At 42.2% G+C, this 23,430-nt stretch overlaps 2 protein-coding genes across 3 annotated transcripts in view; one reads left to right on the forward strand and one right to left on the reverse strand.

Annotated features, from left to right (window-relative positions):
* Positions 1-16,634, forward strand: part of LOC110534710 (ribosome biogenesis protein BMS1 homolog) — a 31,188-nt gene extending 14,554 nt beyond the window's left edge. The window contains 7 exon segments of the mRNA XM_090196360.1: positions 5,354-5,534; positions 5,935-5,993; positions 8,840-8,962; positions 10,866-11,013; positions 13,308-13,483; positions 14,957-15,118; positions 15,867-16,634. Coding sequence (XP_090052486.1) covers positions 5,354-5,534; positions 5,935-5,993; positions 8,840-8,962; positions 10,866-11,013; positions 13,308-13,483; positions 14,957-15,118; positions 15,867-16,094 — 1,077 coding nt within the window. The 3' untranslated portion in view covers positions 16,095-16,634.
* Positions 16,635-21,644: 5,010 nt separating this feature from the next.
* Positions 21,645-23,423, reverse strand: pkdc (protein kinase-like domain containing). 2 transcript variants are annotated; one of them, XM_021558825.3, is made up of 2 exons: positions 23,317-23,423; positions 21,645-23,017 (listed from the first exon to the last, which is right to left on the reverse strand). In XM_021558825.3, exon 2 carries the CDS (start codon positions 23,007-23,009, stop codon positions 22,050-22,052), a length of 960 nt encoding a protein of 319 aa, XP_021414500.2. In that variant the 5' UTR covers positions 23,010-23,017; positions 23,317-23,423; the 3' UTR covers positions 21,645-22,049. The 2 variants fall into 2 exon arrangements, with proteins under 2 accessions (XP_021414500.2, XP_036801622.1); XM_036945727.2 differs by having other exon boundaries at positions 23,254-23,354.
* Between the last annotated feature and the right edge of the window lie 7 nt (positions 23,424-23,430).

Raw genomic sequence — 23,430 nt, forward strand, 5'->3', positions numbered from 1 at the left:
CAACTGAATTATTTATTCTATCACGCGAAAGGCACAATCTGTTTCTGTAGAAGAAGCCCATCTTAATTCTGTTTCTTCGTTAGCTCATCTACATGTTTTAAATTACTACTTGTCATCGATCCAAATGCCAAGGTATTTATGAGTGGACGTGCTCCATTCAGCGTGCAGATATGTCTGAGCTCCGGAGAACAGAATATACTTTGTTTTATCTGCATTCAGTACCAGTTCGACATTTTAAAGCAGTCTGCAGATCAGCTATAGCCTGGTTCAAAGAGGAGGCAGAGTACAGCACAATGTCATCAGCATAAGTGTAGCTTACAGTTTTTGACTAAGGAACCAATATCGTTTATGTACAGTGGGAATAGTATTTGCCATAAATCAGTGATGTAGTGGTGCCTGGAGAAGTGGCTACATAGGCCTAAACTCACTCTCACACTTTATTTTAAACAGAATGTTTTAAGTCCACAACAATGCTTATACCATATCAGGAGACCACTTTTGAGGTCTGGGGAAAAATCTAAGAAATTTTACATTTTGAGTGTAGTTACCCTTTAATTCAACTGCAGGCATCTAGCACTGTTCGGTTAGCTGTGTTTCTATATTGCACATGAGATGGAGTTTGCAAAACAAATGGTCACTGGATTGATATCATTCTGCCAGGTAGGCATAGGCTACTTTGTAGCTAGTTAACATTTAATTGAAGGTTTTTGGGAAAACCTTTCCATCTACCAGAAGATGGTTAGGCCCATCATTAGCGTCACCAAATTTTTTCTGCTCCTTAATTGTTTGAAACCTTGTTTTATTAAGTACTTTGCTTCAAAGTCGCATATAGCCAAAACATTGAGAAAAAATATTTATCCTTTAATTAACTAGGCAAGTCAGTTAAGAATAAATTCTTATTTACAATGATGGCCTACAACAGCCAAACCCGGACAAGCTGGGCCAATTGTGCACCGCCCCATGGGACTACCAATCACGGCCGGTTGTGATACAGCCTGGATTCGAACCAGGGTGTCTGTAGTAATGCCTCTAGCACTGAGATGCAGTGCCTTAAACCGCTGCGTCACTCCGGAGCCCCAAACCCACTATAGAAATGTGGAGGTAATTATTTTAAAGACTTCGCTCTCCTGTGGTATTGGTTTTAAAATCAACTTTCTTTCATTGTTTAGCAGCCAAAAGCATTATCCTAGTCATATTAGCAACCCCTGATAGTTGTTGCATCTTTAGATCTCCCCTTCTAAATTTCTTATCTCTTCTGATAGTGCCTCTGTACTGCATCACACCGATGTAAAGAAGCTAGCTAGCTACATGGAAGTAAGAGTAAGATTAAACATAATTGTTTCTAGTTGAGGTTAGTGACAAATTAAGTGTCCTGGCTTCGCATCAGTTCAAAAGATTGAGGAGTGGCTGAAGAGACCACCTACGAGCTGTGTGGGAGAGCCGCACAGATCAGCTCAGTCAAATTGCGCAACTGAAATATGTAAATTCTGCTGATGAGAAGATGGCATAAAATATTCTGCAAGCATCCTTCTGATTGGACAAAAAAGATGAAAAGGAGCTTCACGTCAAATTAAATGTCCTTTAGTCTCGCATGGAATTCTCGTCTCATCACATTTTTGTTGACTAAAATGAAAAATAAATTGTAATAATTATAGTTTTATATTAGGTTCTTGGTCACCACCCTGACAAAGGTCTTTCTTGCCTGGTTGTTCAGTTTGGTCGAACTGCCAACTCTAAGCAGAGTATTTCCATATATTTTTCAATTTCCCAATGATGGAGGCCGCTGTGCTCCTGGAAACATTAAACACATTTAAGTTTTATACCCTTCTCCAGATATAGTGCCTTCAGAAAGCATTCAGACCCTTTTACTTTTTACCACATTGTTACTTAAAGAGCTTTTACGCTCTCTTCCAAATGGTAGCTATAAATGCAGAGGATGCGCACAGTGCAACAATATGATGAAGTGTGAATATTTCTGCCACCCACACACATTAAAACGGTTCTAAACAAATGACATCATTACGTGTTCTATCACCCATGTTATTTACATTATGAAATGTCCATGTGGGCTCTGCTATGTCGGTAAAACCTCCCGCTCCCTCAAACAGAGAATTAGTGAACATAAAAGTTTAATCAGGAGAAACGACAGGGATTATCCAGTCGCAGTACATTTTAATGACCTAAAGCATGACATTTCTACCTTTTTTAGATTTTGTGGCATAGAGAAAGTTAAGATATCAGACAGGGGAGGGGATATTAATAATACTCTGAGTTAAAGAGAATGTTTTTGGATTTTCACCCTCCAGACATTATTTCCTAAAGGACTTAATGATGAAATGCCTATGTATGTTATGTTGTGAATTACTCTGTTTTTCGTATGATGTACCCAATGATTAATGAAAACTTGCTATGTCCTAATTGTGGTTCTACAGACGTGTTTAATACGTCTTATTTACACACTTTATTTGAATATTTATGAAATGCATATTGTTATATTTGGTAACTTATTTGTTTTTCCTTCACCTCCAACCCCTTTCGATGCGTGGAACGGATGTGGGTGGGGCTAGGTCTACATAAGGGCGCTAATTTAAAAAAATTCACAAAAGCTCTGACGAAGGCCGTGAGGCCGATACGTAAGCTTATTAAAGATCAGTGATACTATCAAGAGCAGTGTGCAGTTTCCTTTTTCCTTCATCTTGTTCAACTGTTGCCATGCACCTGCAAAGAAGATTGCTCAGATGTGCGAGTGCCTTTTGGAATTTAGAATAAGGCTGTAAAGGGTCTGAATACTTTCCGTGGGCACTGTATATGCCTCATCACAATTCTAAACTCAGCAAAAAAAGAAACGTCCCATTTTCAGGACACTTGTCTTTCAAAGATAATTTGTAAAAATCCCAGATCTTCATTGTAAAGGGTTTAAACACTGTTTCCCATGCCTGTTCAATGAACCATAAACAATAAATAAACATGCACCTGTGGAACGGTCGTTAAGACACTGACCGCGTACAGACGGTAGGCAATTAAGGTCACAGTTATGAAAACTTAGGCCACTAAAGAGGCCTTTCTACTGACTCTGAAAAACACCAAAAGAATGCCAGGGGTCCATGCTCATCTGTGTGAACATGCTGGAAGGAGGAATGAGGACTGCAGATGCAGATGTGGCCAGGGCAATAAATTGCAATGTCCATACGGTGAGACCCCGAAGACAGCGCTACAGGGAGACAGGACGGACAGCTGATCGTCCTCGCAGTGGCAGACCACGTGTAACAACACCTGCACAGGATCGGTATATCCGAACATCACACCTGCGGGACAGGTACAGGATGGCAACAACAACTGCCCGAGTTACACCAGGAACGCACAATCACTCCATCAGTGCTCAGACTGTTCGCAATAGGCTGAGAGAGGCTGGACTGAGGGCTTGTAAGCCTGTTGTAAGGCATGTCCTCACCAGACATCACCGGCAACAACGTCGCCTATGGGCACAAACCCACCGTTGCTGGACCAGACAGGACTGGCAAAAAGTGCTCTTCGCTGACAAGTCGTGGTTGTCTCACCAGGGGTGATGATCGGATTCGCGTTTATCGTCAAAGGAATGAGCATTACACCGAGGCCTGTACTCTGGAGCGGGATCGATTTGGAGGTGGAGGGTCCGTCATGGTCTCGGGCGGTGTGTCACAGCATCATCAGACTGAGCTTGTTGTCATTGCCAGCAATCTCAACACTGTGCGTTACAGGGAAGACATCCTCCTCCCTCATGAGGTACCCTTCCTGCAGGCTCATCCTAACATGACTCTCCAGCATCACAATGCCACCAGCCATACTGCTCGTTCAGTGCGTGATTTCCTGCAAGACAGGAATGTCAATGTTCTGCCATGGCCAGCGAAGAGCCCGGATCTCAATCCCATTGACCATGTCTGGGACCTGTTGAATCGGAGGGCTAGGGCCATTCCCCCAAGAAATGTCCGGGAACTTGCAGGTGCCTTGTTGGAAGAGTAGGGTATCATCACAGCAAGAACTGGCAAATCTGATGCAGTCCATGAGGAGGAGATGCACTGCAGTACTTAATGCAGCTGGTCGCCACACCAGATACTGAGTGTTAATTCTGATTTTGACCCCCTCTGTTCAGGAACACATTCCATTTCTGTTAGTCACATGTCTGTGGAACTTGTTCAGTTTATGAATCTTGTTATGTTCATGCAAATATTTACGCATGTTAAGTTTGCTGAAAATAAATGCAGTTGACAGAGGACGTTTCTTTTTTTTGCTGAGTTTATCACGGAGCTATACGGAGAGTTCCTTGGACGTCATGGTATAGCTTCTGCTCTGACATGCACTGTCAACTGTGGGACCTTATATAGACAGGTGTGGTTCTTTCTAAATCATGTCCAACCAATTCAATTGGCCACAGGTGGACTCCAAGTTGTAGTGATATCTCAAGTATGATCAAAGGGTGCACCTGGGCTAAATTCAGGCAGAATTTGTTTGGGGGGATAAGTCAAGGGGTATGAATATTTTCTGAAACCACAGTGAATATCTTAGCTTAGCTTCTTTACATCGATTTGATTCAGTCAAGACAGGCACTACCAGGTGGTATGATAGATGACAATCTACAAGTTTATCTAACTAGCGCCAGTCTGTATAGCCACTTTCTCCCTCCCATGTAAAACTCACCGGCCCCTGCCCATCATACTGCTGCAATCAAGCGGCACCTAAGTCGTGCAGCAAGCCAGTTCCCAAGTTGAAACAATGTTTAATTTTTCTTTTCTAAGTGTACATGTATTTTGACCATTCGGATATCTGAAGAAATGTCATGATATTCGAATCAAGATAAAAAATATAAAAAATTCTCATCCCTAGAATAGGGTGCATTTTGGGCGCATCCCTCGTTTCCAACTCTTTTATTTTTTTATTTTATCTTCTGAATTTAAATGGAATTGACCCCAACCCTGCAATGGGTGATACAGTCCTTTTGAGAGCACTAAATGTAATGGAAGGTTGTTTGATGTATAGTAATGTAAATCCCCTCAGATTTTTGGGGGTCAGCTAAACTGCTTAACAGACTAGGTCTAAGTAATGGGCCAAGAACCATGCTTCGTCATGCATACTGAACTTGCCTATGTTCATAATTTCTCAGAAAGCAATATGATGCAACACATCCATCCCATTGTTGCTTTATATGATTGATCAAAAAAAAAGTTTTATTTGCATCTGTCCGATATAAATTAAGATCAAAACAAATGGCATTAAACAATTCCTCAAAACACCGAAAGTGATATTGAGACTAATTGATAATGAGTCATTTGTATAGAACTTTTCCAAGTGCCTCAAGGTGGTCTTTCTCTTGTCCCAGATGCGGTTAAAGAAACATCGGTGGCACAACCGTATCCTGAAAACACGCGACCCTCTCATCCTGTCCCTGGGCTGGCGGCGCTTCCAGACCATCCCCCTGTACCACTTCGAGGACCACAACGGGCGCCACCGCCTGCTCAAGTACACACCACAGCACATGCACTGTGGTGCCACTATCTGGGGTGAGAGCAGTAATACGGATATAGTTTTAGTATTTGTTAGTTATTTGATTCAGGTGGCATCTTTTTCCTCCATTGCAACTATTCATCAGAGGGCTGTATCACATAGCAGGATCACTACATTAACCAGCTAAATTTGATCCACATTCAGATATAGCTCTTGATTATCTGGTTCCTTAAAGAAGACAAGTTGTAAAATGTTGACGGTGTCGATCTGGTTATACCATGCCTATAGAACTACTTATCTCTATGAAGTCAGAAATATTAAGTTATTTCAGTAAACTTACTAAATGACATGCCCCCCTGGTCAGAATTACATGGATCCTAAATTAACTTACCTGTTAGAATATAGGTCAAATAATGAATGAAATATGAACCGTGTCCTTCTCTGCTGTGTTCCCAGGTCCCATCACACCTCAGGGCACTGGCTTCCTGGCTGTGCAGTCAGTCGCAGGAACTAAGGTAAGAATCACAGAGGCAGGCCACAAAGGAAATAATTACATGTAATCCTTTTACACTTGTGGGAATTGGGCTATATGTATAGGGCTACATTGAAGTGTTTCTTAAAGCAGAAATATAATATGCATATTGCATAACCATGGTAGAAATTGAAAGGGAACAGGTTGGAGATTGTGGAATTTATTAGACCAAAGGTGAGGACAACAGTTACCTGACACAAGACTGAATCCAAACATTACATTGTTGATACTGTTAGGTTCTAAATAAACAGAGTAAAACAATTAACAGACGCTTAGTAAAGCTCAAACCAAGTTTATTCACCCGCTGGGTCATACAGCTGCATAAGACAAAAAACATTCACATCTCACTGGTATATAACCCTTTCTGCTATGCTGAGCCCCTCCTTACACACATGAACAGCCAATACACCTCTGTTGCCATCCAGAAGATTGCTGATAGGTTCTTCCTCACTTCATCTAACCTGACCTCCGCCCAAATTCCTCACTCCTCCCCAACTCACAGCTAACATGTTGACTCGTACCAGACCGTGGTTCTTCTCCTCCCGTAGGATCCCTGATGACTAACAATAACATATCCTGACAGAATGTAAACGTTCTACATTCCCCTCTCTCCTTGTGATACGGTTAAGGATATTTCATATTTTCAAGTTTAGAAGTCAGAACCCATCAATACTATCTGCATTTTACATGTACTGTACTTTTTGCAGCATTTGTTGATAATGAAATCTGAAAATACTGCATACATTCAGTAACATAATAACCCATATTTACCATGACTATTCTTATCAGCCACATACAGTGCATTCGAAAAGTATTCAGACCCTTTGACTTTTTTCCACATATTATTATGTAAAATGCCCATCAATCTACACACAATACCCCATAATGACAAAAGAAAAAGCTTTCTTAGACATTTAAAAAAATACATGAAATGACACATTTACTTAAGTATTCAGACCCTCATCCTGCCACAATGACTACCGCCCTGTAGCACTCACATCTGTAATAATGAAGTACTTTGAAAGGCTGGTCATGGCACATATTAACTCAATCATCCCAGACACCCTGGACCCATTACAATTTGCATAGTGCCCCAACAGATCCACTGACAACGCAGTGTCAATTGCACTCCAATTTGCTCTTTCCCACCTAAAAGGAATGCACTCTATGTGAGGACATTGTTCATTGACTACAGCTCAGTGTTCAACACCATAGTGCCCTCCAAGCTCAGGACCTTGGAACTAAACACCCCCCTCTGCAACGAGGCGATGAGACAGCCTACAGGGAGGTGGTCAGAGACTTGTCCGTGTGAGACCAGGACATAAACCTCTCCGTCAACGTCAGCAAGACCAAGGATCTGATCGTGGACTTCAGGAAGGAGGGGTGAGTGCAGATCTACATTGGCGAGTAAAGGGTCAAGAGCTCGGTATTCACATCACTGAGGACTTAACTTGGACCTCTCACACCAGCACAGTCATAGAGAATGAACGGCATTGCCTCTTCTCCCTCAGGAGGCTGAAATGATTTTGCAGGGCCCCTCAGATGCTTAACTTTTACAGCTGCTCACTCTGGTATAGCAACTGCACTGCCCTTGACCGGAAGGCCCTACAGTGGGTGGTGCGAAAGGCCCAGCGCATCACAAGGAAAACATGCATGCCTGGCAGTGTCTGAGAAAGGCCTGAAAAATTGCCAAAGACTCCAATCACCCGAGACATGGACTGTTCTCCGTGCTCACGTCCGGCAGACAGTATCGGTGAATCAAGGCTCAGACCAACAGACTTCTTAAACAGCTTCTATATCCTGGCCATAAGACTGTTAAATGGCTAAACTGCTTCGCCCTGCTGTTCATTGATTGCCACTACCTTTTATCTATCTATTTTATCCTGCTACCGGTTACTATTACTCTTGTTTACATGTATATTACCATAAGAATTTATATATTCTTGCTACCAGTCACTTTTCAGCCCTGTTTACATGTACAGTGCCTTCAAAGTATTCACACTTTTACTTTTTCCACATTTTGTTGTTACAGCCTGAATTTAAAATTGATCAAATTTAGATTTGTCATTGATCTACACACAATACCTCATATGTCAAAGTGGAATCTTTGTAGCTGAAATGTTTTTGAGTCAATAAGTATTCAAATCATTTTATGACAAGCCTAAATAAGTTCAGGAGTAAAAACGTGCGTAACAACAAATCTCATAAATTGCATGGGTTAACATGATTTTTGAATGACTACCCAATCTCTATACCCTACACATACAATTATCTTTAAAGTACCTTAATCAAGTAGTGAATTTCAAGCACAGATTGAACCACAAAGAATGGAGGTTTTTCAATGCCTCGGAATGAAGGATGGCGATTTGGTAGATGTGTGTATAAAAAAAAGCAGATGCTAAATATCCCTTTGAGCCTGGTGAAGTTATTAATTATCATTTGGATGGTGTATCAATACACCCAGTCACTACAAATATACGGGTGTACTCCTAACTCAGTTGCAGGAGAGGAAGGAAACTGCTCAGGGATTTCATCATGAGCCCAATGGTGATTTTGAAACAGAGTAATGGTTGGGATATGAGAACTGAGGCCAGATTTTGTTTTATTTCCAGATAAAACAATTAACTTAGAGCTAAGCACAGGCAAAATCCTACAAGAAAACCTTGTTCAGTCTGTTTTCCATATTCATTTATTTGTCATTATTAGCTCAATACGTACGTACACGTATTACACCAAAGATGGCTCATTTGCATTTGTCCAGAGTAACCTACCGTACACAGTATGGGTGAGAGGATAGTAGGATCTTTTAAGTTTTCTGTTCTCTTACAGACCAGTTTCCGCATCGCAGCTACAGGAGTTGTCCTTGACTTGGACAACTCTGTGACCATAGTCAAAAAGCTCAAGCTGATTGGCTACCCATACAAGATCTACAAGAACACATCCTTCATCAAGGTAGGATGCACCTCATAGCACTACTGACGTACCATAGTTCAGCTACAATATATTTACTTTGTGGTAGACATTTGTTATTCTGTTGTAGAACAGGATAACAGAAATAATCTAACACTATGGACCAACTGTGTGTAAGTAATGGTTTATGAATGTATTAATATCTAATTATTGGTTCACAGCAAAGCTGTGAAACCTATTGTTCTATGAATTCTTATTATATTTTTTTCCATGACATGGTCAAATAACTAGATTTTTTTCATCTAATTTGGCACACAGAAACTAGAGGCCATGAGTAACTTGGTCAAAAAAAATGGCACGATTGACCTCCATCACACTGTTTGACCTCGAGACTTGAAACGGTTGTTGTCTTTCCTCTTGTTGAACGAATTTTCCTCAAGGACCCATAAGGTCTGTCGGGATAGATATCCCTCCATCTTGGACAAACGTATTCTCAATAACCATAAATCCAAATAACACCAAATGATGTATGTATGCCCATGTATGCCCATGGTATCTCTTAACTTAGTTTGAGAAAAGCTAAGGGATTGGTTAAGAAATGGCTGGGTTATTGATCAATTAGGAAATACTTTAAACTGTGTATGGTCATTACCATGATGAACCATGTTCAATTTGGAATTTAGTTTCCTCATTTAACAATTCAGATTTTTTATGATTAAGCATAGTTAAAAAAGTTAATGGACTAAGTCAGATTTTACTCCAAATGTGGTCTTTGGACCGATCACAATAGTCCCTAAAGAATGAGAAAATAACGTTGATGCATTCAAAGATGGCCACACTATACCAGTAGATGCATAATAGCACTAATATGCTAAAAAAAATACTTAGTTTTTAAAATTTCATGAACCAGATTTTACGTGTCCATTTTAGCCACTGTAAATCCACTCCGCAGTGGCCTATCAACTTGAAACTTGTAATCGCTATCACGGACTTCCCTAAGATGAAACGCACTGTATTTGGTATTGGTATCTCAAAAAACAAGGAAACTATTGACTTATTATTTGCATATGTAACGCTAATACTTAATCCTCTGCAATCATCTTCTCCTCATGAACCATGCATCAGATTCACTCCAGATTTTGTATTTCGACTCATTACATCAGTCTTCAATGGGTTAGAATTTTTGTTGCTGCATTCATATGGCTGTACTGTACCAATAGACGCACGTTAGCACATATGCTAATGCTAAAAATACTTCACAAATCTTCTTATGAACCAGAAATCAGATTGACTCCAGATTTGGTATATAGACGTGTTGGTTGTTTAGCAACAAAACTGACACATGCGCTGCTATGGGGCAAAACAGACTGGGCTGGTTTAGATTGTCGACAACATGTAAACTATATTTATTCTCCAATGTTTAGTCTCTCAAAAACATTGTTACAGTTGTTGGTTAGCTAGCCAGTCAATTTTAGCCATTTTAGTATTGACTTGAAGTCAGTCTAAACACCTCAAAACAATACATGGTATCAAGAACCAGATTAAACTAGCTGAAACGAGTCACTTACGATTCTCCACATAGCTACCAACAATGTCAAGAAACTGCTATCTGGCCATCCAGAATCACAACTCAAGCTTCTGCCCCATTGATGTGTGCACATAGTTTGTGACTTTGTCAGCTAACCCATCTAATGAATTTGAGAATGATTAGTTGCTGCACTCAAAGTCGACCACACTACATGGCCCTTATAGCCCTGGTGTGATAAGAACGGAACCGATGATCATGGGGCTATGAAATTTGGTATGTGAACCTTATGTTTATGTCCTTATAAGTTGTGTGAATATAAAGTCAGTTCAGCCCTACTACTCTGAGTATGAATGAGACTAAGGTCCACCCCAAAAAATTCAGAAAACCGTGAGCTTTACACTTCTGTTTTGTTCCCAGGGGATGTTCAACACCGTGCTGGAGGTGGCGAAATTCGAAGGGGCTTCCATCCGAACTGTCAGTGGGGTCAGAGGTCAAATTAAGAAGGCCCTGTCAACGCCGGCGGGAGCCTACAGAGCCACGTTCGAAGACAGGCTGCTGATGAGTGGTGAGCAACTGGCTCAGTCTAGAGTATTTCATAGTCCCAAAAACAACCCGTAGCCCCCTCACCCTACCCTCTATGCGCTTGTGGAGATCTGAAGGCTTGGATAGGTGAAAGTAATATGGTGAAAATTCCAGTAGTAGTAGGATTTACTCAATTTGACAAATGTATGAATTGCCTGCAGCAGGTTGCTCCTACTGTTTTGGTTGCACATTTAATGGAAACTTCTATGGACGTTACAGTAATTTGCACGGAATACTGCCTTTATATTCCTAGCTAGTACTTCTGGGTGTGTTTACATATTGCATCCCTGTGATCCTGTTTCATGTTGTTCATTACTCTTGTGTGTAGATGTTTGTAGGTATTGGTTACCTGTGCTCCTAGTATATGTTATTTAGGGCTGTCCCCAACTAAAAAAAATATTGGTAGACCGAAAGTCGTCTGTTCTTTTCACCAATCGATTGGTCAAAATTTGAAACTGTGTATTTTTCCATATATAGACACACCCTATATGCTTTTAATAAAATCAACTATATATGCATTGAGCTTGTCTGATGCTTTAAACTCACTGTTTGATGAAATAAGACACATGACTCGAGGGAGCCAGAGATCAAGATAACCAGAAGAAAGAACCTTAACCTGACCAGACCATCCTCCTCCCGCCCCTACTGGCTTTTACAGATTCTGCCATTATTTTCCTGAAGTTGCCGGTAATGGGCTGTACGAGGAGTTAGCGAACTTTCTCATGTGGAATACAAATTTATTTTACCATTTCTACTGATCTGCATGCCAGCTATGGTTTTCATATGTACATTTTCGTGGAACAGTTTCATTTTATTTATAATAATGTCTTCGTATCTCTAAATCATTGTCATGTGGTTAATCAAAATTCTATCCAAATGAAAACGATGAACCTAAAAAGTAACTTCTGCCATTGACAATTATGTAAAAATAGCCTATAAAGCCAACAAATAAAAACCTTGCTGCCTGCAGGTAGAAAAGAATCCTGATTAAAAATAAATATCCTATAAATCACATTGGCTACGCGTGGCCTTTCTGCAACGAACTTGAAACATTGAATTAACTTAGGTCCGGCCTGAAGCGCCTTTTGTATACATTTTGTATAAAATATTCTAAGCACAGAGGCCGTGTCTAGACTTGACAGTTCATGCAGCTTTAGTATTCTGAACATAGAGTTCTGTTCACGGAATTCCGTACGCGTGCATCTACGCCTACATTTAGACGTGTCCGGATTCCCTATTCCCGCGCTATATTCAAATGCCAGTATGCGTTCTAAAAACGGTGAAATCGGCAAAATATGGTAGCACAACAACTGATGGCAGTAGATAACTATTGTAGCTAACAAGCAACGCTAAAAGGGATTGCAAACAGGTTAGCATAACTCTAGCCAAAACATTTTTTGTTCCAAATATTAGCTAGCTGGCTAGTATTTGAGGCCAGCAAACACGTTACTCACACACTAGGAACGTATTTACTCCAACGTTATAATGAAAAGGTGCCTCGGTCCCAGAACATAAGTATTCTTGAGACTGTACCCACTGTATGAGCTTTCTGTAGCCTGATTGCATCCAGACTGAGGATAAATCTGCACACAATGCAGCCTGACCTCCTTCTGAAGTGGTCAGTTTGATCTAAACACAATCGGACCAAAAAGCAACTTTTGTGCATCTAGACCAGTCTTTTCAATGTGGTCTTTTGTATTCTGATAGCAGAAGTCAAATGTACGTGTCAAGTGTAGACACGACCAGAGTTTCCCTCGCCAGTGAGCTCAGCACAGGAATTGTCATTCTCAATGGATGTAAAAACAGACTTTGTTTGAGGTGAACAAAACATTACTTTGAGACGCTCCACAGCTCATTAGTGGTGGTGCGTTAAGCCAATCAGAAATACTAACAGATCCCCAAATGGGTACATTTATGTCAACAAGCCAATACGCCTACATCTATGTATAATCAGGTACGCATCCTTAATCAACATTGACAGGAGCGCTCCAAACAAAAGACAATGACTAAATTGACAAAACTCATAAATGGAATGAAATAAACCAAAACTTGTTTCTCAAGTGTAGCAAAGGTTGTGCACTCTGCAAACAGTGTTCACTCTGACAATGATTAGTCTCGGCCTCCGCAATGGATTAGTTCACTGAGAAATATATCTATATTTGCTACTCTTCGACTAAAACAAATCTGTCGATCAACCGCCTATCGGCCAAACAATCGACCAGTCGAATAATTGGGGTCAGCCATAATGTTAATAATTACTCTTGTTCATGTGTGTAGACATTGTGTTCCTGCGCTCCTGGTACCCGGTGTCAGTCCCTCAGCTCTACAACCCCGTGACCTCCCTGCTGATGCCAGCGGGCCAGAAGGACAGTTGGTCGGGCATGAGGACGGTGGGCCAGCTGAAACACGACCTGGGGGTCCGCAACAAGCCCAACACAGACTCACTGTACAAGGTAAGGCCAGACCGACGAGGTGGCAGCCAGAATACATAGAGAAAAAAGGAATGTCCGCTCACTGTTTTGCTGCTCCCAAACATGACCCTAATTCTAAACCTAACCGTAACCCTAGCCAACAGTTGCATATCAACAGATAGTTTGACCATCTGTAGATGAACGATAGGGGACTATCCAAATAGTGTAACCTGATCTTTTGATGGAGCTCAATTTATTAAATATGGAGGCAGTGAGACTATCAACCGTTTGTTCACAAAAGGGGTGTTTTTATTAGATATTTGGGGTGAATAACGTAAGACATTTGGTAAGTAAAAATGGCGCATAGCAAAAACATAACACCACACAAATTTATTTATGGGTACATTTCCTACTTCCTGCCAATCCGAGAAGCATCCAGCTGGGCACTGAGGGCGCCGGGTCTGCAAATCTCAAAAGTCATGTGCGTGCGTCTCAGATGGAATGTGTGCAGTGCATTAACAGCCGGGACCAGAGCTATACTATATCACTAGCTCTGGTCCAGGGCGTTAGTGCACTGCACACATATCAGTCTGCACATTAGCTCTGGTCCAGGACGTTAGTGCGCTGCACGCATATCATCTGAGCCACTACGTATCGTAGTGGCCGACATTGAGAAAGTGTTCAGGATTAATTTAGTTTTGTAACACCTTTTGGATACAATGTTAATTTCCTACTTGTAGTGATTTTTCACCGAAAATGTACAACCAAGCAACCACTGTTGCTTGTGCTTTAGCTTCCACCTTGATATATTGGCTACGCTAGCTAGCTGACTACTTCCCTCGCCATAGGGTTAAAGGATCTGTGGGAAAGCTGTGCTCAACTGGCGGGGGCGAAGGACACTGTCCCGGTGTTGTGAAACACCTGCTTGCCATGTGTGCTCTCCCCACTATCACGCGGTGACATCCAGGTGGTTACCAATATAGTTATTTCTCATAAAGGCTGCTATCCTACTTGGAATTAAAAAAACTTGTAGCAAAACATTTGGCTACGTTCGCTAACATCAGCAACACTGTGATACAGCTGCCCAGTGGGAGACACCTCGATACAACACCGGTGCACTGGTCATTCGGCACAGGCTTGTTGTCGTGCATCCCAAGGCATGTCACTGTGACATCCATGGTGACCAATATTACAAGTTTATTTCTCGCTCGCCCATTAGAATAAACATATCTCTTTAACTAGCGCCCAGGATTTAATGTCTGTTTGACATATGTGAAACCGAAGGCAACTTTCCACACTGCGTGGACAGTAAAGTTTGTCTAAATCTAATTTCACCACCTGTGCTGTTGGTGGCGTTTACGCTCCATCTTCTCTGGCACCATTTGACATCCGTCCTTAGCTCCAATGTCTCACAGCGTCTGTAGTATGAAAAGGTATCTGCTGAAGCCAGACTATTGGTCTGATTGGATTCTGAACCTCTGACCTAACCCTTGACCCTTTCTCCCCTCTTGGCAGCCGGTGGTGCGAGCGCAGCGCCACTTCAAGAAGCTGCACATCCCCCGGGAGCTGCAGAAGGCATTGCCCTTCAAGAGCAAGCCCAAACAGGACCAGCCCAAGGGTAAAATGCCTAAAGACCTCCAGAGGCCTGCTGTCATACGGGAGCCCCACGAGAGGAAGGTAAGGGTCTCCTTATGGAAACGATAATGAAAATTCCCATTGGATTCTGGGATGTTTGTCAGATTTACTCATTCTCTTTATCTCTGATGTACTAATATGCTGTGAAAGCGAAAAACATAAATCACCACCTTATTTTATCAGAAACCGGACTGGCCGAGGTGCAGACTTTTGTTCTAGCCCAGCACTAACACATTTGATTCAACAAATGGTATTCTAGATGATCTAAATCTGTGTAAAAGCTGGGCTGTAACAAAAACCTACACACTGTCGCCACTTCATAATATGTGGTTGGCACGCACACACACCAATAACGGTATATATGAATGGACAAAGCCATTGATCACGGGATGCCATTCATTCCTATGTGAAGACTCCATAGCACATTGAAGCCAAATTTAAGTTGGTTGAGTTACAGTGCTGCTCCCTCATTGAGTAACTCCAGTTGAAGGACGACCCAGGTACTGCATGCTGCCATTAGCTACTAATTTCTTCTGTGTGAGATTTTAAAATAGTTTCAAGGACATACAACTGGTGTATTAAAGTAATTATTGGTACCATGATTGTCTTAGAATTTGTTTTTTTACAGTAGGATGGACCATGAAGACTACCATTTTTTTCAGCCAACAATGCCTGCAGTACCACGATCAGCCTCGACAACATTTGTGGCTTCAATGACTGCCCCTGACGCACACACACACGAATGACACTGCATTTGAAATCTGAGCATGTGCCCTCTCTTGTCCACCAGGTGGCGGCGCTGCTCAACGCGCTGAGCACGGTGCACAACTACAAGAGCAAGAAAGCGCACATGGCGCAGCACACTAAGCACAAGGACTTCCTGCGGCAGCGGAGCAAGGCAGAGGAGGACAAGCTCAAGAGGCAGAAAGAGGCGAAGAAGAAGCTTTACCGTATGATGGGCCAGAAGGAGAAGAAGAGTCAGAGGTCCAGTCTGAAAGGGGCGCCGCAGGATGACTGATTTTAAATCAATATGACTCTTAAAGACCAGTGTAATAACTTTTCGGCCTACCAATGGATTGGAATAACCCTGTTTAAGCATAATCTGTTGGGCTGCAGTGGAGTAGGGAGAAATTGCCCCTAGATGCTGATCTCGGGTCAGTTTAGCATTTTCCCCGCTAATGGTTAGTGATATTTTGGCAATTAAGCCTATTGTTTACTTCCCTAGTCAGAGAAACTCATTCATGGATACCATTTCTATGTCTCTGCATACAGTATGAAGGAAGGATTGGGGAGGGGAAGCTGATCCTAGATCGGTACCTAGGCGAGTCTTCACCCAGAGCGTCTTCAGTACTGGGGTAGGAGTGTAAATGCAAGGAATGGATGAACATCCTTCAGCTTCTGTAGCCTGGTTGTGTAATGTGGTTTTTCAACCCCAGTTATTGACACCTCATTTCAAGTGGTTCCATAGAGGAACCAGAAAGAACTGTATATTAGTCATATCTCTACCACTCGTCTAGCTTCAATCTTGTGTGGTGATTTAATAAAAATAACAAAGATATTACAAAACTGTGAGTACCTTAACTCTAAAAGAGCATAGAAGTAAAGTAAGTGTAATTCTATAATCTATTTTGATCGAGTAGAAGTTTCATAATGGCTAGGTTGTTTCAAATGCACTGATAAGTGGAAGCACATGGCATTTCAGCAACTTTGAAGTTGTGCCTGTCAGAGCGAACTCATCATGGATATAACCCATTTTAGCATGGACATTTTCATTGAGGACTACCACCATTTTACCAAGTAGTCAACTGGGTGGGATTCATCCACAAATGAATAAAAATGTACTACTTTAAAATGGAGATGGTCACAATGGCGCTGCCCATGCAGTCAGACGCTATACGGCCCCACATTTGAGGTGTCATAATACCCTAGTGGTCTAACAGGGTAATGGTAATTGTTTTTCCACCATTCATTTTTCCCATAAGGAATTTTAGAAACACTTGTGTAGGCTTAACCTGGTCGGACGTTTTGATATCATGCAAGGTGATTTATCAATATATTCGGCTCTATTTACTCATTCTAAAATGCTAATTAGACATCATGCAAGACTAAAAATCCCTGCAAGAGGCTGCACGTCATCTCTAGCTGACATCTTTGCTAACAGGTATTGTGTCAATTTAAAACTTGCACAAGACAGCTCACAGAAGTGTCAATTGTGAAGACATGTATTCATTACTAAATGTAGCTAACATTAGATAGTTAATCCAGAGATTCTTACTTTTGCCACTGTTCGGCAGTCTCGTTCAGATCATCGTGGCATTTAGTTCTTTATGATGGCCACATTAGTGTTTAAATTCTAATATATTAATAAAAGCCACCTTGTCCTAGACTTGAGAGATTTACATGATTATCAAAATGTCACTCCAGGATAAACCTACATGAAACACGGCCGTTATTATTTTCTAAAACCCCTATGGGGGAAAATGAATGGTCGAAAAGCGATTGGAACCATTTCCTTGTTTGACCGCTAGGTTTTATGGGTATGAAGACTCAACCTGGGGTACTTTAAAGTCAGATACAAAAGAGTCCTCTGTCTCTATGGCCTGTTGTCACACATCTGCCCTCTCATTGGCTACAATCGTCCCACCTGATCTCGCTTCCTCCCACCTGCCTTCCATCTTTGAGAACATGTATTATCATTGTTAGTGGTCACTCGAATATAGATTAAAACAGGCTAAGGAGATCTTATATGTTTTTGTTCTGAGATAGTCAGTTAACATGACCATAATGAATGCCTTTTGTGCTTGTTGTGATTACATTGAATGCTTCAAAGTTCAAAAAGTGATGTTAGCTAATGAACATGATCTCATAGAATAAAACGTGTAAAATCGAAGCCTGTGTTTACGGCAGACTTTTTCACTGTTTATCTAAAAATATATATATATATATATACGCTGCTCAAAAAAATAAAGGGAACACTAAAATAACACATCCTAGATCTGAATGAATGAAATATTCTTATTAAATATTTTTTTCTTTACATAGTTGAATGTGCTGACAACAAAATCACACACAAATGATCAATGGAAATCAAATTTATCAACCCATGGAGGTCTGGGTTTGGAGTCGCACTCAAAATTAAAGTGGAAAACCACACTACAGGCTGATCCAACTTTGATGTAATGTCCTTAAAACAAGTAAAAATGAGGCTTGGTAGTGTGTGTGGCCTCCACGTGCCTGTATGACCTCCCTACAACGCCTGGGCATGCTCCTGATGAGGTGGCGGATGGTCTCCTGAGGGATCTCCTACCAGACCTGGACTAACGCATCCGCCAACTCCTGGACAGTCTGTGGTGCAACGTGGCATTGGTGGATGGAGCGAGACATGATGTCCCAGATGTGCTCAATTGGATTCAGGTCTGGGGAACGGGCGGGCCAGTCCATAGCATCAATACCTTCCTCATGCAGGAACTGCTGACACACTCCAGCCACATGAGGTCTAGCATTGTCTTGCATTAGGAGGAACCTAGGGCCAACTGCACCAGCATATGGTCTCACAAGGGGTCTGAGGATCTAGGTACCTAATGGCAGTCAGGCTACCTCTGGCGAGCACATGGAGGGCTGTGCGGCCCCCCAAAGAAATGCCACCCCACACCATGACTGACCCACCGCCAAACCGGTCATGCTGGAGGATGTTGCAGGCAGCAGAACGTTTTCCACAGCGTCTCCAGACTCTGTCACGTCTGTCACATGTGCTCAGTGTGAACCTGCTTTCATCTGTGAAGAGCTCAGGGCACCAGTGGCGAATTTGCCAATCTTGGTGTTCTCTGGCAAAAGCACAACCCCCACCTGTGGACGTCGGGCCCTCCTACCACCCTCATGGAGTCTGTTTCTGACCGTTTGAGCAGACACATGCACATTTGTGGCCTGCTGGAGGTCATTTTGCAGGGCTCTGGCAGTGCTCCTCCTGCTCCTCCTTGCACAAAGGCGGAGGTAGCGGTCCTGTTGCTGGGTTGTTGCCCTCCTACGGCCTCCTCCACATCAGCCAGGAAGCATAGGAACTGAGAAGTGGTCTGTGGTCACCACCTGCAGAACCACTCCTTTATTTAGGGTGTCTTGCTAATTGCCTATAATTCCCACCTGTTGTCTATTCCATTTGGAGAACAGCATGTGAAATGTATTGTCAATCAGTGTTGCTTACTAAGTGGACAGTTTGATTTCACAGAAGTGTGATTGACTTGGAGTTACATTGTGTTGTTTAAGTGTTCCCTTTATTTTTTTGAGCAGTGTATATCTAATTTCCCCATAGGCTTTGGCCAACGAGCCATGCCGGAGTTAGTGCCTATAAAAAGACGCCATTACTATTATGCTCTATACAACAGCTGATCCAAAGGGGGTGTGACATACAGTGCCTTGCGAAAGTATTCGGCCCCCTTGAACTTTGCGACCTTTTGCCACATTTCAGGCTTCAAACATAAAGATATAAAACTGTATTTTTTTGTGAAGAATCAACAACAAGTGGGACACAATCATGAAGTGGAACGACATTTATTGGATATTTCAAACTGTTTTAACAAATCAAAAACTGAAAAATTGGGCGTGCAAAATTATTCAGCCCCCTTAAGTTAATACTTTGTAGCGCCACCTTTTGCTGCGATTACAGCTGTAAGTCGCTTGGGGTATGTCTCTATCAGTTTTGCACATCGAGAGACTGACATTTTTTCCCATTCCTCCTTGCAAAACAGCTCGAGCTCAGTGAGGTTGGATGGAGAGCATTTGTGAACAGCAGTTTTCAGTTCTTTCCACAGATTCTCGATTGGATTCAGGTCTGGACTTTGACTTGGCCATTCTAACACCTGGATATGTTTATTTTTGAACCATTCCATTGTAGATTTTGCTTTATGTTTTGGATCATTGTCTTGTTGGAAGACAAATCTCCGTCCCAGTCTCAGGTCTTTTGCAGACTCCATCAGGTTTTCTTCCAGAATGGTCCTGTATTTGGCTCCATCCATCTTCCCATCAATTTTAACCATCTTCCCTGTCCCTGCTGAAGAAAAGCAGGCCCAAACCATGATGCCGCCACCACCATGTTTGACAGTGGGGATGGTGTGTTCAGGGTGATGAGCTGTGTTGCTTTTACGCCAAACATAACGTTTTGCATTGTTGCCAAAAAGTTCAATTTTGGTTTCATCTGACCAGAGCACCTTCTTCCACATGTTTGGTGTGTCTCCCAGGTGGCTTGTGGCAAACTTTAAACAACACTTTTTATGGATATCTTTAAGAAATGGCTTTCTTCTTGCCACTCTTCCATAAAGGCCAGATTTGTGCAATATACGACTGATTGTTGTCCTATGGACATAGTCTCCCACCTCAGCTGTAGATCTCTGCAGTTCATCCAGAGTGATCATGGGCCTCTTGGCTGCATCTCTGATCAGTCTTCTCCTTGTATGAGCTGAAAGTTTAGAGGGACGGCCAGGTCTTGGTAGATTTGCAGTGGTCTGATACTCCTTCCATTTCAATATTATCGCTTGCACAGTGCTCCTTGGGATGTTTAAAGCTTTGGAAATCTTTTTGTATCCAAATCTGGCTTTAAACTTCTTCACAACAGTATCTCGGACCTGCCTGGTGTGTTCCTTGTTCTTCATGATGCTCTCTGCGCTTTTAACGGACCTCTGAGACTATCACAGTGCAGGTGCATTTATACAGAGACTTGATTACACACAGGTGGACTGTATTTATCATCATTAGTCATTTAGGTCAACATTGGATCATTCAGAGATCCGCACTGAATTTCTGGAGAGAATTTGCTGCACTGAAAGTAAAGGGGTTGAATAATTTTGCACGCCCAATTTTTCAGTTTTTGATTTGTTAAAAAAGTTTGAAATATCCAATAAATGTCGTTCCACTTCATGATTGTGTCCCACTTGTTGTTGATTCTTCACAAAAAAATACAGTTTTATATCTTTTATGTTTGAAGCCTGAAATGTGGCAAAAGGTCGCAAAGTTCAAGGGGGCAGAATACTTTCGCAAGGCACTGTATGTCAAAACTCTTCTGCAGTGGGATACATGCCACTTCGATGCAGGTTAGGAAAGCATTTTCACGAATACTAACCCTTTTTTCTAAAATTACTAGGTTAGGAGAATTAGGTTAAGGTTAGGAAAAGGGTTTGGGAAAATCACTTTTGGTCATAGCTGTATCGAAGTGGGGTGTTTTTAGGGGATCTCGTGTGCAACAGCTGATTACAATATGTCGCTAACTACAGTTATTTTGGCTGGATCTGACTCCATCTCATCTGCACTGATATGAAAATTCCAAATAGGTGAAAGTACTATTGTGGGTCGCTATCAGGGAGGTGCTTTCAACTATCCAGCACCTATTTTACATCCGTGCAGATAAAGGAAAGAGAAATACACTTCACACTTGATGCACTCTGGTACTACATTTTGGTTGTCTGTTTTCGTTAACTTGTCCCCATAGAGAAAGCATAGGGAATGTGTCATTCTTTGTGGTAAATGATGGTTAAAAGTTCTCAAATTCTTACAAGCTATGCAGAACCAAAACACTGCAAGGTGGGAATTAAAAGTGCTTTATTAAGTTTATCTGCAGATATCAAATTGCAGCTTAGTCACGAAACGTGGCAATTCCTTAAATTGTGTAGGCAATGCCATACACACTTACATAGAGAACTAAATGTCCCTTGTCTGTCAAATGTTGAATAAAATTATATTTGAACTCCTGATTTGAACTGGCCATTTCTTGTTGTTGTACATATCCACAGTAAAGTATTATTAAACCGATTAAAGTACATACACGTGATGCATACTAACGGGTGTTTACATGGTTTTGTGCATATGGATGATAGAAATGTCAGTTTCTGTCAGTCAATGTCAGTCAAATCAGTTTTTCTGATCTACATCCCTCAATACAATCCAGTCCAATCAGCAGGTGATTGAGCCTAAATGGCAGAGGCTTAAGTCACCGTTTCAGTTTCCTCAGCACCTCTTTAGTCAGCTGCTTAGTGTATCTGTTGATCTTCCGGTGTCCTGGCATCCATCCCAGGAGAAAGCGATGGAAGTCTGTCCAGGCAAAGGCAAACATCTCCCTCCACTCTTTCTCCAGGGCAGCAAAGTCCACCTGTTTGGTCACCGATGCCCTCAGTTCTGTGAAGTAGTAGTCCAGCAGGCCAGGAACCCTCTTTTCAAGCTGTTTCTCCTCTATTTCCTCCAGGAGGTAGACAACATCCTTCATCCCACAGCCTCCGCCCACGTACTGAAAGTCCACTGCCGCCACACCCTGCCCACTCTCAGAGAAGCAGAAGTTGGCTAGTTTGGCATCTCCGTGAACGATTGTCTTGAAGCTGCATTCATTGAGGATCCTGTCAATCTCCCCGGCAGCTGCTTTGAGCTGGGCGTCATCCATGGTATTCAGCTCGTCAGGGCGTGTTTCCAGGTGCCAATAGGTACCTACGGGCCACAGCCCCTCTGGCACCACCCCCAGGAAGAGGCCATGGAAGTGGGCCAGCCAGCTGAGGCAGGCCCTCATCTCTGCATCCCTAACGCTGGTTCTTCTCTGGTCGAAGCCCACCACATCCAGGTCCTCCAGAACGATCAGCTTTTCGTCCCCGTATGAACAAGCAGCCAGGCAGGCTGGCATTCGACAGCCATCATTGGTGGAGTAGTTCTGGTACCAGTGTGTCTCCACTTGGTAGGACCTCACCTTGCGCATGTGAGACAGGTCTGTGTTCCAGCCTCCAGGGTGCTCGGCTTCCTTTGGGAACATGACATGTTTGACAACGACAGAGGGGCGGTCACAGCCATCTAAATGGACCCTCACAATCTGGCCATAGCCGCTCCACAGCGTCTGGATTGTGTCACCAACACGCAGAGCCTTTGCACCACACTCCTGCAGAATAAGGTCCTGATATTCTTGTTTCATCCTGAAGTCTTTCACCAGACCGAAAAATAACAGATTAGGTTGTGTCAAAATCTGTCAAAACGACATCTTTTCACAAAAGACTGATAAATTAGGGCATTAAAGTGTTGACTGAAGGAACAACAAAGTAAGCATGCACACGGTTTGATTGAGTAGGAAATGCAAGTCTATGCGTTTCACACACATGGAGGAAATTGAACTTCGACTGAAACTATTTAATTAAGTGTCATATTTCAAATCCACACACCGCCATCTCACGAGGGACACAGACAAAACATTAGTTAACAACGCAAATGTGCGTAAAACTCACGATGAACATGTGTTGCACGTCGAGTTGTACTGTGTTATGTTTCGATCATGAATACTCTTCAATGTGGACTGGAGATTTACATCAATCAATGGCTCAATATTGCCACCAACTGGA

This window comes from Oncorhynchus mykiss, chromosome 2, assembly GCF_057628025.1.
Source record: "Oncorhynchus mykiss isolate SJ-2025 chromosome 2, ASM5762802v1, whole genome shotgun sequence".
NCBI classification, from domain to species: Eukaryota; Metazoa; Chordata; class Actinopteri; order Salmoniformes; family Salmonidae; genus Oncorhynchus; species Oncorhynchus mykiss.